Source organism: Platichthys flesus, chromosome 17 (assembly GCF_949316205.1).
Source record: "Platichthys flesus chromosome 17, fPlaFle2.1, whole genome shotgun sequence".
Taxonomy (NCBI): domain Eukaryota; kingdom Metazoa; phylum Chordata; class Actinopteri; order Pleuronectiformes; family Pleuronectidae; genus Platichthys; species Platichthys flesus.
The window spans coordinates 12,280,570-12,301,220 of record NC_084961.1 but is presented as its reverse complement, the minus strand read 5'-3'; the positions used below and the strand labels follow the sequence as shown (position 1 = coordinate 12,301,220).

Here is a 20,651-nt window from a genome sequence, read left to right as displayed (position 1 = left end):
ACCATACCATGTGCCTGAAGAGGGGTGGGAGGGTAAGGGGTAGGGGGGCAGGAAGGCGGCAACGGGTTCTCTTGTTCCGTTGCGCCTCCGTGCAGATGATGGGATGTACATCGACGGAATGTCTTCACGAAACCTTGTGTGAGAGAGCACCAGGGTGGATTTGTATCTGATTACCACCTACAACCTGTCATTTGCATATTTGTGTGTGTGTGTGTGTGCTGTAGACAATGGCATTCCAGTTCATTGTACGTGTGAGTTTGCGTGTTTTCAGAAGACATCAGCCTATTGAGTGTTACTGTAATCAGTGTGTGTCAGTGCCAGGCGGCTGGGTTGGACTCCTGTGGAGCAGGATGGTTGTGTGTCTGGCCGCCTGTGTGCTGCTGCCTCATGTTGTGTTGTTGCCCTGACGGGGCTTTCGTCATTCATTGCCTCTAGAAAAACCAGAGCGGTGCGGTGCCAAGACACATTCATGTATGACATCATTTCCCTCATCGTGCACAAGGTTTGTCTCCTCCTCCGACGGGGTGAAGTGACCTCGGCCACGCCCACATCCTCCAAGCTGCTGTTGCCATGGAAACCACAGGATTAGCATGGCAAATATCAGAAAATGACGATTAAAGAAAAATAAATCAATGATCTGTTACATATTAGCCATCATGGACCCGCGCTGACAGGGCATTTTTAAGTGTTGCCCTACCAAACTAAAGCACAAGCGTTGCCTGACAGACATGCACGTCGGTTCTGCAGCACCAGTAAGCGGACCAAGATCTTTAAAAACCTCAGTGTCAGGTTCAAAGTACTTCTCTGGACACGCTAACCTGAAAGTAACCCTGAGACAATGGTTTGCGTGCGATGGAGGTGCTTCATTCCTGCCTGTCAGCATTGGGGGGGGAGGGGGGGGGGGGGGGCATCTATGGCCATGATGGACAGCGACTTGTAATAAAAATAAAAAACATTCCGTCTTCATGGACATTGCGTCACCATGGCAACAGTTTGATCTTCAAATGCAGTATTACACATGTGGGAGAGGAGGAGCGGAGGCTGTGTGCAGGAGGAGGGGGTGAGGGGGGGGATTTCAATATACTGTTTTAAGTGAATGTATTGTAATGTGTGTCCGTTGTCAAGTGCTTTTAAATTATATTTTCGTATGTAACGTGGGGACCGGTGTGTTTCCTTTTTGTACGGGGGGGGGACGACAGGTCGTGACATGAGTGACTTGTAAATGATGTCAAACTGTCTTTCTATATAAAAGAGAAGCTGCTTAAATGTAAAACAGAAAATGAATGAAAACAAAACAAAAAAAAAACAGCAAAATAAAGTGAAAATCTCTGTCGAGCTCGTTTCCTCATTTTTTCAGCCCGAGTGACGCACACGCCGGTGAAGTGCATTTAAACAAGCTTACTTTATTCATAAAGATCTTTGCAGTTCACACTTACAACCATCGTCCAGACACTCACGCGTGAATTGGCTGCATCAGACACATGACACACACACACACACACACACATACACACACACACACATAAGTTTGCCTTGTGATTACTGGGCATGTGCAATTTTTAAAGCCTGATTAAAACACTGTTGGAATGACGGAAAAATAGACAAGCGGCGGCATTCACTCATGGAGCAGCGCACAAAGAAAATGACGTTTCACAGTTTGAACTTCAAAAACGTGGAAGTACTGAACAATAAAAGTGTATCTCAGCCGTCTGTTTCCCTTCAACATGGTACAGTATCCCTCGGCCCGACCAGAGACCAGAAAGTGCAATCACCGGGAAGTAAAACCTCATTGGCCCGCCATTCTTTCAACACCAAAACATGAGGGGAGGTTTACAGGGGGGGTGGGGGGTGGGGGGGGTGGGGGGGGGGGGTAATTCACGACAGTAATTCACAAGTCGCTCCACAACTTCGACGTACTTTCATATGTACAGTACATTCAGAATAAAGCCTTATTTAGTGCAGATACATGAAAACAATAGTGCTGTTTCTGTTCGAACCACCTGACGTCTCTGTTTGCAAAAAAACACGGTCATTCGTTCGGTAGCTCATGGATTGCAAGTCAAAAACAGAGAAAATCTCCACCGTCCTTCCTCCGTCATAATACACTATATACTCGCTCAGATGACTTCTTAAGACATCATATATTCAGATCTCTGCATTTACACTTAAAAAACAAACATTTGACTGTCTTTTCCTTGCCTTTCCACGACAGAGGGAAAAGATGAAGCACTTTCTCGGCTGCTTTGTCACAAGAGAATCCTACCCACTGTAAAGAAATATGGAGAGGGCCACTTTTTTTTTTTTTTAATCCCCCTTCAAAGCTACAATTGACTCTTCATTCTAGTTTTGTAGTGTTGAATTGTTTTTTAAACACAGAATAAATACATGCTCTTTAAATGGTGCTGTAGTCCATCGAAGCAGAAAGATGAGCGTTAAAAAATAATAGAAAAAGTAAAAGGTCGTAGCAACTGTTCCCACCTATTCATGATCCTTTCACCCGCTGTGTATTTAGCTGAACGCCCGCCACACGACTTCACAACCACCCGGGTGGAGGAGCCGTCTGAAGCACGACCTCACGCTTCCTCTCACGAGTAAACTACATTCGTTTGTAACCTTCAGGAACCGAAAAAGTGTGACTGACTGTAAATCAACGAGACAACTTAACCAAACCCCAATCGAATTTGAACTACTGGCCGACAAACACACGTTTACCCATACGGTGTGCCACGATTCCAGGTGTAAACCAACACCGCCCCCCCCCCCCCCCCCAACCATAACTCCTTCAATCGATCTGCTCAAAGTTGAGCACGTGGCCGTCGAAGTGCGTGAGGACGTGCCGCTCGAAGAGCTGCTGCTGGCAGTTGAGCGGGAACTGCTCGGAGCAGACGGGGCAGACCTTCCAGTGGCTCTCGACGTGCTGCTCGAAGCTGCGCTGCTCGAAGTGGGGGGGGAAGATCACCTCGCACAGCGGGCAGCGCTTGTGAACGTCGTTGCTACGGAGACAGAAAGAGGGGAAATGCTGTGGTTCACACTCGATGATCTGCGGCTCTGCGGCAGTGTCTCCTATGGTGGTGACGATCAAACAGTCTTTCCAGCAGATCGGGAGGCTTCTGCTCAACAGACCATAATATAACTCACGGTAGACAGGAGTTTCAGCAGCGAGGAAAGTAATTGTTAAATCACTGTTACGATGCAACAACTGCGTTACCTCCTGCTTGTTTATGATCTGCATCATGTGCCTGAGGTAGAAACGTTATCAGAAATGGATACAAGTTTTGAGCTTTAATGCTCAGGAGGTCTTGTTTTTGTCTGACTTTGTTTGTGATTTAGCAGGATAACACAAAAATTACACAACCAATTTCCGGTCAATTTTGTGGAGGGGTGGGGCCAAGAAAGACCCCATTAAGTTTGGTTGTGGATTCAGAACAGTGGGTAGATCAAGGGTTTTATTTCTTTAAGATTGTGAGATAATTAATGGAGCTCGATGAAAAAACAAAACAGTGTTTACAATTTGGTCCAGATCCAAATAAAAATCAGAAACTAGCTGATTTAAATAGGGGGACTGTAGGGCCTTGGCGGAGGTATACGTTCTCTAAGTGCCATTCTAGATATATTATTCTTTCCTCTGCCAAGGAAGTTGTTTGCCTGTAGCAGCGACTCTATCAGAAGTGCCATTCTAATCTGGTGGTTGTAAGTTGATGCAGATCCAAATAAAAACCCTGATAGGATTTAAAAATGGTTTCATTTGAAAAAGTTATGGGCAAATTAATTGATAACGCAAATGTTTTTCTCTTTTATATATATTTTATACAATATACAATAGTTTTTTTTTGCTCCATTTGAGTTTTATTTTATATCTTTATAGTTATTGTCTGGGTCTGTATATAATTCTGGAAAATGAACACAACCGCTGCCTCGGCTTGGTTTTTTGTCAGCATGCAGGTGCTTTCTTGTGTGACATTGTGCGAATGTCTTGTTTTGAGGTGTTTTACCTGGAGTCGAAGCAGAAGCTGCCCCTGGCCTCACGGCGTCTGCTGGACTGATGATCACAGGACGGCTGAGCCCCGTCAGTGACCTACAAGCACATTGAGAAAAGAATCAATGATCTATTTTACTTTGAGCCAAAGTAATAGAAGCCGGAGATGGGTTGACAGAATGATCTGAGCCAGGAAAGATTGGTGTTCATATGCATGCCGGTGCCAGGTATCTATTTTAGAGAGGAGCGTACACAAAACCTCCCAAAACAACCATAATATATAATCTGGCAAACACTAAACGATCCGAAGTCTGTGCCTGTGCAAAGTTCCTCCCAATTACTCTCTCCTGATCCTCATTATCTTCGTCTCTCTCTCGAGTTCTGAGGGAGTGACGTTAATTAGAGCTTTATGCAAATGAGTTCAAAGCCTCGTCTTTTAAGGGCGCGTCGCATTTTCCCTCATTCAGCGGGGAGGAGCACTCCAGAGACGAGAGACAGAGACGGGGTCGAATAAGCGAGGGGTGAGCGTGACAGGAACTCGCTGGCTGCCGAAACACAAAGCGAGGATGGAAAAGAAAGGCTCTGAACAAAAGTCGTGTGTTGTGCATTTATGTTAATATCCCGATATACTGCTGAACTGAGATCAGATTGACGATGTGCTGCTTTAATGACTCACTGACAAATAAACAGATGGTATTCATGTATGCATTATCGACGCATGTAAAATCTTAAAACCCATACTCCATACAAGATTAAGCCACCAGCCTGAGTTTTAGTTGCTTCCGCCTAGGAGGTTATGTTTTCACCCCTGCCCGTTTGTTTGTTTTGTTGGTTGTTTCAGCAGGATTCAACGTACTTCCGCCGAACTCGGTGGTGTAATGTGACGTTAGCAAAGTAAGAGTTTTGGTGTGGATCTGAGAATTGAACACTGGATTATTGGGCATTTTGCCAGTTTAACCACTTTCCAAGGGAATGAATCATTGGATCTTGATGAAAAAGAAGAAAATCAGGCACATTTAGGGGGACTGATATTTATGAGTGTGTGAAATTAGGTGAGGCCTGATTGGACTTTGGGGACTACTGTGCCATAAGCAGAAATGTGTATTTATATGGACGTACAGTTCCTGGCTCCTCTGGTGGATGCTCCAGGCTCTCAGGGGGGCTCGTGCTGCGACAGGGCTGGATGCAGACCACCTCTCGGTCCCAGCCAGGTGCCCCGGCTTCAGGGCCTCGAGGTGTCATCGGGGGTGCACAGGGAGGGGCGCAGGGCGGGGCCTCCGGTGGTGGACGGGACATGTGCTCAGGAGACATAGCTACATCTGCCCGGTCTAAAAAAAAAAAAAAAGAAGAGAAAAACAGTTACACATCCTGACAGAGAGGAGCATGAAAGAGTGGTTTACAGGAGTTTGAATTCCTCCCACCTCTCGTGGTGTCCGTGGAGTAGGGATTGCCGAACTGCAGCTCAGCGGGCCTCTGCGGCACCAGCGGTGGAGGGGAGGGGTCCTGGGGATAGGGCAGCGGGTAGCGCAGCACCATGGGCTGCCTGGCCTCAGCAGCCTGGGCACCAGCCTCCTGCTCCCTCTGTCTGCACACATAACGCTGCAGCTCCTGGAGGAGAGAGAGCACCCATCTTTGAATATTCTCACTACTTCTAAATGATATATTGCATCTTTGTATTTTCTTTAAGTGCACTGTTGGGACACCACGGGCACCCGGTTCTTTCAGCTCAAGAGTTTAACTTTCCCTCGACACCGTCCCTGCCCTTTGTGATTATATCTGAAGCAAGAGCATTAGTACCCTACTCATTACTGTAATGGGTGTCAGACTCTGGCTCCCTCCGCTCTGGCTTCGCTGATAGAGGCGCTCGCCCTCGCCCTCTTTTTTTTCCCCACCTCCCTCCCTCCCCACGCGATTCCGCCCGACGACTTCATTAGTGCGCTGCTATCAGGTTTAACATTTAAACCAGGGTTGGGAAGGTGAAACAGACACGTCGCCTGGCATTTGCACTGTCTAATGGCACTGTACCAACGGGCGAGGGAAGAAGTATAGATGTTTTAATTAGTGGATAGTGGGGGAGTGTGAAGGGAAAGGAAAATTTACAGGAAAGAGCTCAGACATTGCACTTAAAAGGTGATGATATTTCAATGGAATTCAATTGAAAGCCTACATTATCTAAATAATGTATGTGCAGTCAGCGGCTTTAAGAAGAGATTGGTATTAAGAGGGTTTATAGCTTTCTAAAAATCTAACTCAACTCATATTTATGATGAAAACAAAAAGAAAGTGCTGGTTTGAAATATGAAGAACCGATCCAGTAAAGGCTTATTCATCTAGGAGCATGTTTGACGCGTTACCTCCTGCAGCTGCTCCTTGTCTCTAAGCGCCTGGGCCAGGTTTCGTTTCAGCTCCGTCACCTCACTGGCTCGCTCGGCCATCTGCACCTAGAGACAGAAAACACACAGAAAAAATATTAGCATCAAGGATTAGCTCATCATTATTACGAAATCATAGGGTTACTGGAATCCATTTCAACTAGAGGCCAAGTTGTTTATCTCTATACACAGAGTACAATCAGAACACAATGAATTTATCTTTGCTCTCGTTGATGTGTGGGAACATCACCCAGATCTAAATGTGTTGTGATTTTGAAACACACGAAATCACGTTGTGTCCAGGGCAGACACGAGCAGAGGGGGTTGGAGTAAATATCAGACTTTCTAACAGGACTGACCCTGTGGGATAGTTTACGTGACTAGTTGCCTGCTCGTCTCTTATTTCAACCCATTACAAAGGTTCCAATTCCCCCGTCTCCTGCAGTTTCTCCCTCTGCTTCATGTCTGTCTGTCTATCCCGCTTCTCTCACTCTTAAATTCTCTAAGCTTCCCTCACTCCCCCCCTCCTTCCCTTTCATCTCCCTTTGTCCTCTCTCGCTGGCTCCCCTCTTTTCATAAATTTACAGCGCAGCATTAGAAGGTTAAGTTCAGGTGAAGGGAGTCTGCAGCAGTGAATTTCTAAGCTTCGCCCTCCCCTTTCGACTCTCCCCGTCTTATTCCTCTCCCTCGCCTCCATTCTCCGGGCGGCTGATGTAAACAAGCCGTAAAGCACGGCGTTCTGCGGATGCCTTGCTTGTCAGTCTCCGGGGCCATTAAGAGTGGCTCCGGGCCCGGGGCGCTCGCCTAAGACGGGAGACTCTACCGAAGACAGGGAGAGTCTTATTTACAGCGCCAATAAACACACTCACTCATGGAGATTAAATGGCAGTAGGTACTTTGGCTGACGTTCACACGCAAAATGCAGCAGGTCCACGTAGAGGCAACAAGCTCAATACTTGTACTGGGTCACACAAACTTAAACCGTACACACACATACTGGCTCATGTGTGGCACTGATGCAGCAGCTACATGTTTGTGCCTGCGGCAGCACCAGTTAAATGTAAAGTGTTTTTATTAACTGAAAATGGATTTCAACCCACAAAATGTGAATTTACTCAAGTGCAACCTCTAGCTTTACCCGCTCGACTCAAATGTGTAAATATTGTACTTTTCAAGAGATTTAGTCTCACAGCATACACTACTTTGTGGAGCAGGAATACATGCCTCAAAGGGCCAGGTCAGAATCAACCCTCAGCCACTTCAAGAGGACTCAACCCAGCGTACAAGGGCAATGCCCAGCCATATTGGCCGACGTCACTTCTTAGCCGAAATTCAAAAGTGGAGGGAAAAGTTAATATTCAAAGTGTAATGACCGGTTTGAATTCAAAGTCTAGAATCACCAGACTGACCAAAATAGTTTGCCAGCAGAGGGCACTCACTATCAGCTTATTAGATGCCCCTCTTGACCTATCAGGTAAATAAGGCAGTATTGTTATATTGTTTCACTATGAAAATGGACGACACTAGCAAATAAAGCTGTCCTGCATCTTACTCTTCTAACGACAACAAACATGTGGGATTACTGTTAGCCTTTCACCAATCTTACATTTCAGTTTCAGAAAAAGTGTCAGGCCTAGAAATATTTAGGGACATTCTAATTAGTACTGAAATAATTATAAGTTAGAGCTCAAATTTTGCGCACTCAATATACAGATGTGCTTTACATGCTCTTTACTGGAGCATGTGCGTTACTGGAGGCACTGTAGCTGCCTTGCTCAAGGGCTCACACACAATTGCTTAACATTGCTCATATTTCCAGCCACTCTGAGGAGTTTATCCAACACCCTCAGTCACAACTCTGAGCTTTCAGGTACATGGTGTGTTTGCTCTGTGTGTGTGTGTGCGTGTGTGTGCATTTGTATCTTACCCTGAATCGCTCCTCCTCATTGGCCAGCCTCAGTTTGAGCGTCTCGTTTATGGCGCACTGCTCCCGCCACTTCTCCTCCATCATCGCTAGCTCCTCCTCCACCGAGCGAGTCTGCTCTATCTCCACTTCTTCCATGCTCATCCCCTCCACCTCCAGCATCACCGGCTCCTCCTTGACGGGCCTCACTTCCTCTAGCTTCAGTGCACCCTCCACCTCGGCACCCTGCCTCTCGTTCTCCACCTCTACCCAGCTCGTCATCCGCAGGCTCTCCTCCGGCAGGCTCTCCTTCTCTTCTCTCTTCTCCTTTTCGGTGTTTTCATTTCGGTTCCATTCTCCCCCACCCTCTGCCTCGGCCCACTCATTCTGAATATAATCTGTCTGCCTGTCATCTGTTTCTGTAATGAGGTGTGTGTCAGTGGATGTAGGTTTCCTGGTTAGGAGCTCTGGGATGAGTGTTATCTCAGTTGCTCCTTGTAGAACTGCAGTAGCTATGTTTCCTGTAAAAACACAGTAGGTATACAATATCATCTGAACATCCTCTGCGTTGATTGAAGTATTAATAATTACTATGATGTGATAATTACGGACATTTTAACATAATCGCTTTTTATTTTCCCAACAACACCTGGAATCCTTTTTATCATAGGTCTTTAATTAACATTTTTGGTTTTTCCGTCTACCCAGCTCATCCACCTCCGCTTTCCTTCATTTCCTTTTCCCATGAATGATTTTCTAAAATCTCAGAATCTGCCTGAACTTGTTGTCTAGAGATGTGCATTTACACGTGTCTAGGCGGAAGACGGAAATAGTAATTGCACAGTAAGAAGAAAGAAAAAAGTCTAGTCATGCAAAGCCATGTACAAGTGGGCTGTATAGCTCGCAGTGAAATATGTTCTGCGATTACAAAGCAATATGAGGAGACTCGGTGAAAAGAAACACACTGTACCTGCTGTGGGTGATTCTGGACTAGGGGTCAGTGGTTCGTGTGACGTCTCAGTCGCTGCATTTCTTTTTGGCTCCTGCAAACGGACACACAGCAACGTGAACAGTACATCAACCCAATCTGATTACACCTAGTTGCAGAAGCAGCAGAAAGATCGGTGTTCTCTACACGGAATTATAAGGCCCACAGCAAGTATGCTCACCGTGCAGTAACTTACCCCCTGTGACTCAGTTGTGTTCAGTTTAGCGACCTGCCTGCGGAGGCGCTGACACTCCCGGTACTTCTCCTTATAGTGTTCGGCAGCCATGTGGAGACGCAGTTTCAGCTCCTCCACCTCCCTCTGCAGCTCAGCCTCTGCTTCTGACACCACCATCATACTGGGTGTCACCTCCCCACCTGTCCCAACACCCTGAAACAGGGGAAAAGATGTTTAAGAAAACATTTTTTCTGCTCTAATTTAAAGCAGCACGTGTTGATGCGATACAGAAATAGGAGTTAGCCACAAGACGATTATGTTCTACCGCCTTTATGTCATATTAGTCAACTCTACATTAAATACAATCACTTCACAGAGAGTGAAAGATACTTATTAAGGGTTTCTAGTACTTACCACTTCCTTTTGTGCAGTGCTCCGCATGCGGTCTAACTGGCTCTCCATGCGTTGGCACTCGGCCTGAGCATCAGCTAAACTGGCGCGGAGCTTGTCAGCCTCCAAGCGGGCGCGGTACAGCTCAGTCATCGTGTGGTCACGGGCGCTGGCTGAGTCACGGAGCTCCGCGGCCAGCAGGGACGCCTGCTGCCGGGACGCCTGCAGCTGCTCCTCGGCCTGACGGAGCTGCTCGCGTATACGGGCCAGCTCTGCCTAAAGACATAAAGAAGGAAATTAAATAGACATTAGTTGATTGTACTAAAAAGGTCTGCACAGGTATAAGTGTGGTAGACATTTATTTATTTCATTTTGTATTTATATATGCCTTATCAGACTTGTGCACCAGCAGCTCCTTCTCTAAGCTGTCCCGCTGGGCATGACAGGCTCTGAGCCTTTCTAGCTCCTCCTGGAACTGGGCAATGGTCACCTCGCGGTTCAGCTCCACTGCTTTCAACATCTGGAGCTCTGCACTCAGCTTCGTGTTCTCCAGCTCAGTGCTGCGCAGGTGGACCTACGCAATGCGACAGCAAGAAAAAGAGCAAAATGCTTAAATTACGGCTTTCCATTTAGGCCGTCTTCTAGCGGCGAAGGGCTGTCCCCCACCTTGTAGAGTTCTCTTTCATCCTTCTCGTTCTTAAGTTGGCTCTCCAGACTGTCTCTCTCTGTCGTCAGCTTCTTCAGACGATCACGCAGACTGTGGAAAAAAACAAGTCCAAGATGGGGTGTCAAGGAATGCTCACTTATTGTTCATTAGCTAGATATGCAACTTTAGCAGGCTGTAAAATCTGCTTTGGAAAAAGCTTGAGCTGGCATATGTCTATGCAGCAACACTTCCTGGTTGGTTATGTTTTTGGCGAAGCTTAAATTTATATTTGGGTAGAAGTGCACATGCAACGTTTATAAGGATGAAGAAAAACAGAAAGATGTTCCAACTTTGTTTAAACCAACCAAGAATCCCTCCATTAAAATTGAATATTTATGAGTCCAAAGAAGTTAAGGTCTTTGAACAGCAAGTGCATATTTAGTATGTTTTTAAAAATCCGTCATCCAATGAAAATGATCACAAAAGATACCCAAGATGCCACCAGGCACAAGGACCACGAAATTATCCAGATCGTGGTCCAGTTTGATACGCTACCAGAACTGAGATTGCATATTAAAAAAGAAAACAAATTAATGTGATCCAAACTGGACTTGGTTCGCAAAGACCTTAACTGAGACTATTGTTTGAGTCGTGCTGTTTTCACTCAATTACAATTTCCGAAGCCCGGGGTTATGCTTGAACAGATTTTGTCCACTGCATGTGGATGAATGGAATGATGAAAATGTTGAGCAAGCAGAAAGCATGCAAGAAACCTGCATCAAACACAGTTATTCCTCACAGAAATGGACGAGTCTGGATGATTGATGGACATGTGTTCGCGTTCTCCACTAACCAGTCCAGCTCCGTCTCCTTTTGCAGGCCTCTCTGGCTGACTCCCAGCAGGTCTTCTTCTAGCTGGCGAACTCGGTCCGTGGCCTCCTTCAGCCTCCGCCTCACCTCCTCCCTCTCCTCTGACAGGCCCTGCGACGAGCGCAGCAGCTCCTGCATGACAGAGGAGGCAGACGTGGATCACAGTGACAGGGGCAGGAGCCAATAACTGCAGCTTTGGGTGTGGGGAAGAAGTGTTGGACTACGGCTGAAGCTTTGGCAACACTCATGATTAAACACAGATGGTAATTTTTCATGTGACGCATGGCCGTCATGTAGCTTATATTACATGCTGTATGTTGCACTGCTTTTATGCATTTTGTATTTATATTTTATACCAGTTGCAACCCATATTAATCTAATGCAGTTTATCACTGCAGTACCTTCTTGAATGTTACATATTTATGGAAACTGCAAGTGTACATTTGCACAAATATTAGCAAACATGTATTGATATAGTTTAAAATACTATGAAACATAAATTGTATGTACTTTGCAAACTTTTATCGTACATATTTAAAGGACAGCTCGAAAAAGGGAAACTTTCCCCCAGGCATCACTTAAGTCTTACCTTATCAAGAGAGTTATGCAGATTACGATGGCTGCAAAAGTCAGATTTAGTATCTAAGGTGGCTAAAATGTTCTATTGCAGCAGTGTGAAGTGAATGCATGCAGGGAAAAAAAATGTAATCTGCCTAGCATTGGTGAAGTCCAAAAAATTCCAGTTATCGCTTCACAGATCACGTAAGGTCTGTTTTACCCACGTTGTGCTCCTGCAGAGGAAATACCTTGTTTGAACTTGGTGCTAATCAGCAGTGAAGGACATTAAATCACTCATCGGACATAACTACATACCTCTGCACATACACTCCCTTCTATTAGTAGCACGCCCACACACATACTCGCAAACACACTCAAGGACATATGGAGACAGGCAGATATGTGCAGGGTACAGCCATCAATCCAGAACTGATGGACTGTACATGCGCACAAACCGACACACACTCAAGCCTGTCTCCCTCTGGGCTTGGCTCTGCGTAGATTACTGTATGATTTTTACTGCTGGCGTTTGGTAAGCACTTTAGCAGTGCATAAAGACCTTATAAAAAGTGTAGTCGTAAAATTAGCAGCCACAAAATATGTACTTATGTTTTCATGTTAAACTCAAAGGATATTTTCATCGTCATGGCAGGAGCTAACGCACCTACTGTAAATGCCCTACAAAGACGTGCGCACACACACACACACACACACAAGTCGTATATCTACACATGGACATGACTGTTGAATGAAAAGCAGAACAGTAATAACAGTGTGTGTCTGTATTACCACGTGATTTATGGCGATTTTGTCCTTTGTAAAAAAAAAAAAAGAGCAGCAGACTAACTCAAAGCAGCATGTCCTCACTCTGAAGTCTGGACCTGAGAGCTGCACCAGGGGGCGATAAGAGACTGGTTTCAAACTCCCTATACTCCAGGCGCTGTTTCACAACAGACCTCTCTGCTTTCATCGAGTTTCCTCAACATGACTGGTTTTAGGTGTGTGTGCCAAGCTACTGCTCATCACATGAGCGAGTCATAAAATAGTAAAATCTCAAATCTGACTCAGCCTGGTCAATGAGTGAACAGAAAAGGCACAAGGGTAATGAGGAGTATTTTTATGTACCTAATCTGAGCTAAATTGTCTCTTTTCAGGTCATGCAAATAAACTCTGAAGTGAAATCTCTTTAAAAAATAAGAGAAAGACAGGAACAGAGAGACGGACCGGGACAGAGAGACATAAAGGAACAGAGAGACAGACCGGGACAGAGAGACATGCAAGAACAGAGAGAACTACTGAAGCAGAGAGACAGAGAGACTTGCAAGAACAGAGAGACCGACAGACAGGGAGAAAATAGACAGTGAGAAAGCAGTGGCCACTGAAATCGCGTGACTGAGTGGTGTTTGTCCCTGAGGCTGGGCAGGGCCCTTTTTTCAGGCAGGCGGTTTTGCGGTCTACCCTGCTCATTCCACACACAGACTAAAAGGGTTTGCAAGCGGGTGGCATAATGAGTGTGTTTGTGCGTGTGTGCACGCTTGTGCATGTGTGAATGCACATTAGAAAGGCCTTGTGGTGTGGAACCCAAATGTGAGTGTGAGTTTGAAGGGGGGCAGTTTGTGAATGTGTATAAGCGCCGGCGCATGTGTGTTTGTGCGTTTGACGTCATGTTTGTTCACTCTGTGGTTGCGATGGCACCTTCCCTGACGCCAGATGCCCGAGAAAACTGCGTCCCAATTCCATTCTGGCCCACTGAGTCGGGTCGTTAAAAAAGGAGAGAAACACTGGCACTTACATACACAGTCATTGTTGCTCTTTGTGCGTCTCTAAAACAGGGACACCGATTATTCATGAATTCGGGCGTTTGAAGTTTTTAGACCTGTGATCACTGGTGAGGAACCGGCTCCACACACATATGCAAACAGAGGCCAACTGTCTATGTATGCACTCACCTCTGCACGTGTGCACACAAAAAAAAACTCACATCCAATTTCGTTGTACATTTAGTTTAGATGCACGGTTTGTGCAGTCATCCTATCCACTTGTTACAACCAATCATGTTATGTTGTGTGTGCATGAAAAACATCCCTCTGCCTGCCTGCCTGCCTTTCTGCTATCACCTCACCCCACCTCCTCTAACCTGGTTGTGTGTCCGCAGCAGACAGCATGTCTCCCTCTCCTGCTCCCTCTCCCTGGCCAGTCGTTTCTGCTCCTCCTGCAGCTGATGCTTCTCCTCCTGCAGGAGCCGCATGGCCTTCAGCAGCTCCCTGCGCTCCTGCTGTGCCTCCTCCACTCTCTATAAGGCAGTAGGATAGGGGTTGAGGGGACAGGGAGGTAAGATGAGAATGGAAGTTGCTCTCTGAAGATTATGGTGATAAATTCACCTGGTTTTGTAATTTCAAAGACAGTACATATTAATGAAAGTATAAATAATAATAATAGATAATTTATGCAGAAATGGGAATTTATGCTGTTCTCCTCCTCCTTATCAGTGAGGTCAGAGGTCACGTCAGGTCCAACTGTGAATCTGTTATGGGTCATGGGCTTTGCTATTAGATAATTTAATTATGGGCCAAGTTGAAAAACTAAATCAGAAGTGCATTACTTTTGTGAGGCCTACCTCTAACAGACCCGTCTTCGTGGTGACGACCAGTATGTCTGAGTTGCTGTCGTCCTCGGTAACGGTCAACAGCTCCTCGGTGGGAGTGGCTGACCTGAACTGGAAGGGCGTGCTGGCTCCTCTGATGTCACCGGTGTGTGTGACGTAACAGAACTGGTAAAACTCTCCGTCAGATTTAGGGACATAATACCCTACAGTGCAAGGAGAAAAACGTGGGTGTGTTAAATTCACATTTTTTTTCTAAATGTATAAAAAATACAATATTAGACAAAAAGCAAGACCACTGTCCTTTGCACACAGCACAGTGGCAAGTGAATGTTTCTCCGTGTAACACATCACATTTTATATGCCAATGAGATCTCACAGAAGAATTATTGATGTGTTGGGCCTGGTTCTCTAGGACGGAGGAGTTAAGTACGGAACCACCCAGCAGCCAACAGCTTTTACTGACTCCTGACACACCACAGCACACTCTCATATTTTCACTGTGTAATATCTGACCGTTCCAGACCCAGTAAAACCAGTTTGCAGGCTCTCAACGACTGCGTGTGTTTGTGTGCATGTGTGTGGTTTCAAGGTGCTCAGGTCCCAGGCCGTCGTTTGTGGCTGTGTTCCCTTATTAAATAAAAGTGCTGGTTTTTATACGTGCCGTAAAATGGAGGAGTTACTTTGGAATACCTCAAGTCTGTATAGTGGTTTTACCAAGTGTGTGTGTGTGTGTACCTTGAAACACCACAGTGCTGTGCACAGTACTTCCTGGTTCGTAGTTTTCAGGTATAGAAGACCAAAGGAAGGTGTAGTAATCCCTGGCTGTGCTCCAACCCACCTGAGGAAGCAATGAAAAAGAAAACATGATTTTCCAGGATAAAAAATAGGACAGTTTATATCTTATTAATATTATTTATAAAAATCATACATGTCAAAGGCATTTGGATTTATGATTTATAGCCAGGTTTCATTTATCATAAAAATGTTTGACAGCACACTAGGTAAAAAGTATCCAGAGTTTTATATACAATGGTCAAGGCAAGAATGGAAACATTTAAAACCATGCCTCCTCATTCTTCCACACACCCTCTCCTCCCCTCACTTCCTACCCCTTCTGGGCTCACAAGAAAAAGAGAGGGGGCGGAGAAGGTGTTAGAATGGGGTGGGAAGCCAGGGGTGCACAAAGCTCTGTGTGTAAGTATACACACATGCACAGACTCCTGAGACGGCACAGAATGTCCCACGTGGAAAGGTTGAGGGAGGGGGGTGAGAACAGAGGACAAAAAGGTGAACATTTTACACCAAATGGCAAGGGAGATGTAGTTTCACGAATGTCATGTGTTGTTAGGTGATGTACGATGACATGGAGTTGTGAGGATCATAACTCAGGTCCTGCGCCGTAAATCTGTCGCGCTCAAACTGCACACTGGGCTGCTAACATTCATACACACACCTCGTTTCAGCTCACATGTGCGATACGTGCTTGTGACATTACGGAGCTGCACTTCAGCTGTGCCCAAGTAAATCCCACCTGTGGGCACTGTGCGACACAAAGGTGGCACGAGAGAGGAGCCTCGTTATTTGGACAGCTGTCAGGTAATCATCATATCATATTGCCGTTAAGGTGGTTGCTTTACGACTGTAGGCTGTATTGAAAATTACAGGATGCACAAAACACTGGGAGGGGCTACTCGCCTTTTTGGTTTAACTTTCAAAATAAGCTATAACATTCCAAAACTGACGAGTAAGGTGCTAATACATTTCAAATGGTTCCTGAAAACCATTTACACAGTTGGTTATTGAAAAAAAAAAACAATACGTGTGAAATCTAAAGAATTTAACTAACATGAAACCACCCAGAAAAAGTTAGAATTGGCCAAAACCTGACAAAGCATTTGGAAGCTTAACCCGGTAACCGTAAATCAACTGAGCTACCCGAAGCATTTGTCAAAATCTCTGGTAAAAGGATTCTGTTGCATGAGAGATAATTGTAGTGTTTGTCTTATCAACCTATTACACTCAGTATAATGCCATTCCAAACAAAGTGATAGCCAGCATGGCAACCTAGGCCAAGAACATTCTTTCCGCCTCCGACAGTATCTCAGTGAGAGGCTTGACAGCGATGGACGCTCTCCAACTTCAAACTTGTGTGCCTACGTGTATTTGCTTAAGAGCAACGGGACATAAATAATTTTGCTAATTGCAGAGTGAAGTTGACTGACATTTAGCTAGGTATGGTTTGGCATTCCAACACGGGAGTGATGTTATAAAATAATCACAGGCAAAGCAGCTATCAATCATTCAACCAAGGTGTGAGGGAACAGCATGATGACACGTTAATTATACACTCACACAACTGGTTTCTCCCTGTCGACCCAACAAACATGCCACGAACCCCAAAAAAAAAAAAAAAGTTCCACAGGGCTTATTAGGAGTTATGTGTGTGTGTGTGTGTGTGTGTGTGTGTGTGTGTGTGTGTGTGTGTGTGTGAGTGTGTGTGTGTGTGTGTGCCAAGCTAAACAGAACTTTCTCTTGACAAGTGCAGGATCAAATATATGTGACCATGTTGGTAAAAGACCACAATGCTTGAAGACACAACAGAACTTGACAAGCTTGTTTTTAATGTGCACTGTTGTACACTGTTTACTTACTATAATGTATACAATAATACGAGTGCGTTAGAAATCCCCATCATCTCAGAAAGTATCTCTTACAAGGATCAGTATTATTGTAGTAAAGACATTACTAGCCACTAGGTGGTGTCTGTGCGCAACTCAAACCAGCCTGCCAGAGCAGTCTGAGTCATTTTCAGAGCAGCTCAGCTTTATGGCTCAGGCTCTCTTCCACTCCCTCTCTCTCTCTCTCTCTCTCTCTCTCTCTCTTTCTCTCTGTCTGAAACAGGTAACGCCTATAGATGTGAAAGCAAAGGGGGGAAAAATGCTCTCTCCCTGAGTAATATCTGCACAAAGGTTTTGCCTCTGGGAGCCAAAAGTATATCATAGACGAACATGGTTATTATCGGTGCTCAGTAGGAAATTCAAACCCAATAAATCAGTTATATAATGCAACAACCTGTTGATTTGTTTTCAGTATAATTTCCAAACACCGAAGGCTCAGTATTCAGATTCTTCAGTATTTGTATAGGGGTGTCAGCTCGCTTCCAATTACGAACAAATTATTATTTCTAAAAGCACACCTTGAGACCGGTTTACACATGCCATCCTGATAGAAGGAATACATGAGCTGAACCTAATAAAATATAAACTCATATTGACGGAATTAAATATGACTCGAATGAACACACAAGACGACAGACAAGTACGTCAAAAGGATTCAAGAGAAGCACTGTCTGCTTGTTGCCTGACATGAGGCGCTAACCATGAAACAGGTTTCATTAGCATGCATTACAACAATTAAATTTTCCAATTGACTTTTTCCAAATAAACCCAGCATCTTTATTCTTTTTTAATTGAGTTGGTGGATTTGAAGTCGGTTCTCAAACAACGATAAAAAGTTTGTCTTTCGACTTTACGAGACATTAAGTTTCCGAGTTCACATTTCCTGTTAATTATGTGTGAGATTTGATGGCCTTGATAAAAGAGCGAAGCCGAGGGGGGAGGTTGGTTAGCAGGAAGCAGAGGAGAGACCGATGGAAAGACAGAGGGGGGACAAAGAAGTGAAGATGGTGGGGGGGGAAGAGGTCCTTAATAAGAATCAGAGTGGATCATTAAGAGCAACAAATGTTTGCCCCCCAGCGAGACCTACTGTAACCAGCCCACCATGTACACTCTTCCTCTTTCTGCATGCACAGCAACCACACCAAAGCTTGTGGTGAGGTGTTAGGCATGTTTTGAAGAGTTGAGGCATTAGTGTCGGGCGGATGTATGTGTTAATGTGCCAAGTTCAAACCTATGACCAATTAATAAAACCCTAACACATAATACATGTCACAAACACTTGTAATGGGCTGGGAACATCTCCAACCTCTAAGTAGATCTTTGTACCATAAGGGATTTTAGATTAATAAAAGCCTGGTCCTGAAGTGATTGTGCTCAGTGGTGTCTTTGAAGGATGGTCTTAGTAAGAGCAGCTGTGTGTGTGTGTGTGTGTGTGTGTGTGTGTGTCATCTACCTTGAAGATGCCCACCCAGTCTTTGGGGTTGGGTGTAATGTAGGGGGTCAGGGTGTAGCAACACTCCAGGGGCGCCTGCGGCAGGAAACTCTTCCCCACGTTCTGGAAGATGACGTGGGCGAAGTTGGACGTTTCCATGATGCTGACGCTGCTGCCTGGCGACGAGTCCACCACCTGGAAAGATGACATTGTATCCTGGTGGTCACTTCATTTGTCTGAAAGGGAAGAGCAGCAGAGAACAGTCAGACAATGAGTATAAAAAGTGTGAAGGAAATATACAACTCGTCCTGAGTCATGCACACAAATATGACAGCAGCCATCCAAGCCTCCTATGCAGTGGCTCTATGCCCACCTCCAGTTTGAGAACCATTGTTAAAACAGATGTATGATACATAACCAGCTCTGGACATGGGGGGTTTTTAGTACTCAAGATCCTCTAAAGTTGTTAAAGGTGCGTGCAGAGATGTTTATGTTGCAGCCAATTTACGCTGAATAACATCTCATTTCATCTGTGGCCCTTACTGATCAGACTATGAAGATGTTGATTCGGTAGAGCCTTGTAAAAGCAGCAAGTATGTGAACAAGCGTTGTCCTTCCCGTGCAACAAAAAGCCCTTCAGTCTGTAAATGCATGATTTGTAATGTCAGATATTAACTGGTAATGGGAGTATTTTTATAGTGTATTATTGTCAATTATTTAAGGGGGAAATCAGATTTTACAGGTGTACTTACCAGAGTGAGAAGGTAATATTCAGTCTATGAAAGCAGTAGTGAAACTTGTCCTTAGGGAGGCTGACATGAGGTTTTGGGCTTAAACTAGGCAGTGACAGTATAAGGATATAATGATTGTATATAGCATTACAGATAATGCAGCCTCCGGTATTATCGGAGCATGACACATGCTGCAGAACTAAAGCCAGCACCTATCTGTGGCATCACCCTTACCACTCTTTTTCAAAAATCTCTCATCAGACCTTATGAAAATACAATAATAAATTGCTGCAGCATCTCTTTATCACAGTTCTTCTTTAACCATGTTGAAAATGGAGCTGCTGCACCATCACACCACCATAAATAAGCACCTTCGCTGCAGAACAACTGAATTTAAATTGGCCAAACTATGCATGTGTTGTGAGGTGGAGAGGAGAAAGAGGAGCCAGTGGGAACGTGCGTTGGTTATTTGCAAGTGATGAAGCTTCTTTGCATCCCTGCCATTACAACATGCCTTTAACAAAAAAAAAACAACCCTGCCCCATATTTGCATGTGACCCAACCCTGGACTGGTGACTGAGATAAATGACAGTGAGTCATAACTGAGGTTCGGTTCAGCTAGCCAGCGTCCATAACCCTGTCTGTACACCGAGTCACAGCGACCAGCACTGAGTGAACCAGTCGTAAAGGCGTCGCAGGACATCTCTGTCATGTCATCATGGCCCAGGCAGCCCGGAGGATAATCTTATTTACGATGGCTAGGCAGCTAACGTTAGCTTGCGAACAGGCCATGTCGTGTCAAGTCACCAGCTAGCTAAACCTCCTCTCAGAGACACGCGACGGACGGGAATTACGAGGCGTTCATTTAGCTTGAAAATGAAAAGCGTACCCTTCTCATATGAACTCCTTGTGCAGGGGGGGAGAGTGGATTTGTGCCCGACCAGGCCGAAGGGTTTCTCGCCTCTGTCCTCGTTGTTGACAACAGCTCAGACGATGATGCGTCTCCTCCTGAAGGAGCAGATGATGCCCCACTTCCGGGATGCTGTGCGGCGCAGAGGATGCTGAGGATGCTCACGAGGAGACGGTAAATGTGTTTTGTTTTCTATGACTATTAAATCATCTAAAAATTATCTAAACAACATGTCCGTTTTTTATATAATAAATAATATATTTTTTAGGCTTTATTTTAAATATGACCCTTTTGCAACTTAAACCAATGCCACAAGTGTACACGTAGCTGGAGGGTTTAATTTATTTACCATCTCCCACATTGCGAACAGAAAATAAAAACTCTATTAAATAATTATTTTTAAATTTCCAAATATTT

The 20,651-nt window shown here is 45.0% G+C and overlaps 1 protein-coding gene across 1 annotated transcript; it reads right to left on the bottom strand.

Annotated features, from left to right (window-relative positions):
• Window positions 1–1,851: 1,851 nt before the first annotated feature.
• tax1bp1a (Tax1 (human T-cell leukemia virus type I) binding protein 1a) lies at window positions 1,852–20,361 on the bottom strand. Its single transcript, XM_062409766.1, has 17 exons — window positions 20,214–20,361; window positions 18,615–18,829; window positions 15,219–15,321; window positions 14,496–14,686; window positions 14,016–14,171; window positions 11,304–11,452; window positions 10,471–10,561; window positions 10,193–10,378; window positions 9,829–10,080; window positions 9,436–9,627; window positions 9,222–9,294; window positions 8,276–8,772; window positions 6,331–6,417; window positions 5,398–5,584; window positions 5,096–5,304; window positions 3,993–4,075; window positions 1,852–2,993 (listed from the first exon to the last, which is right to left on the bottom strand). Exons 2-17 carry the CDS (start codon window positions 18,801–18,803, stop codon window positions 2,783–2,785), a joined length of 2,856 nt encoding a protein of 951 aa, XP_062265750.1. The 5' UTR covers window positions 18,804–18,829; window positions 20,214–20,361; the 3' UTR covers window positions 1,852–2,782.
• Between the last annotated feature and the right edge of the window lie 290 nt (window positions 20,362–20,651).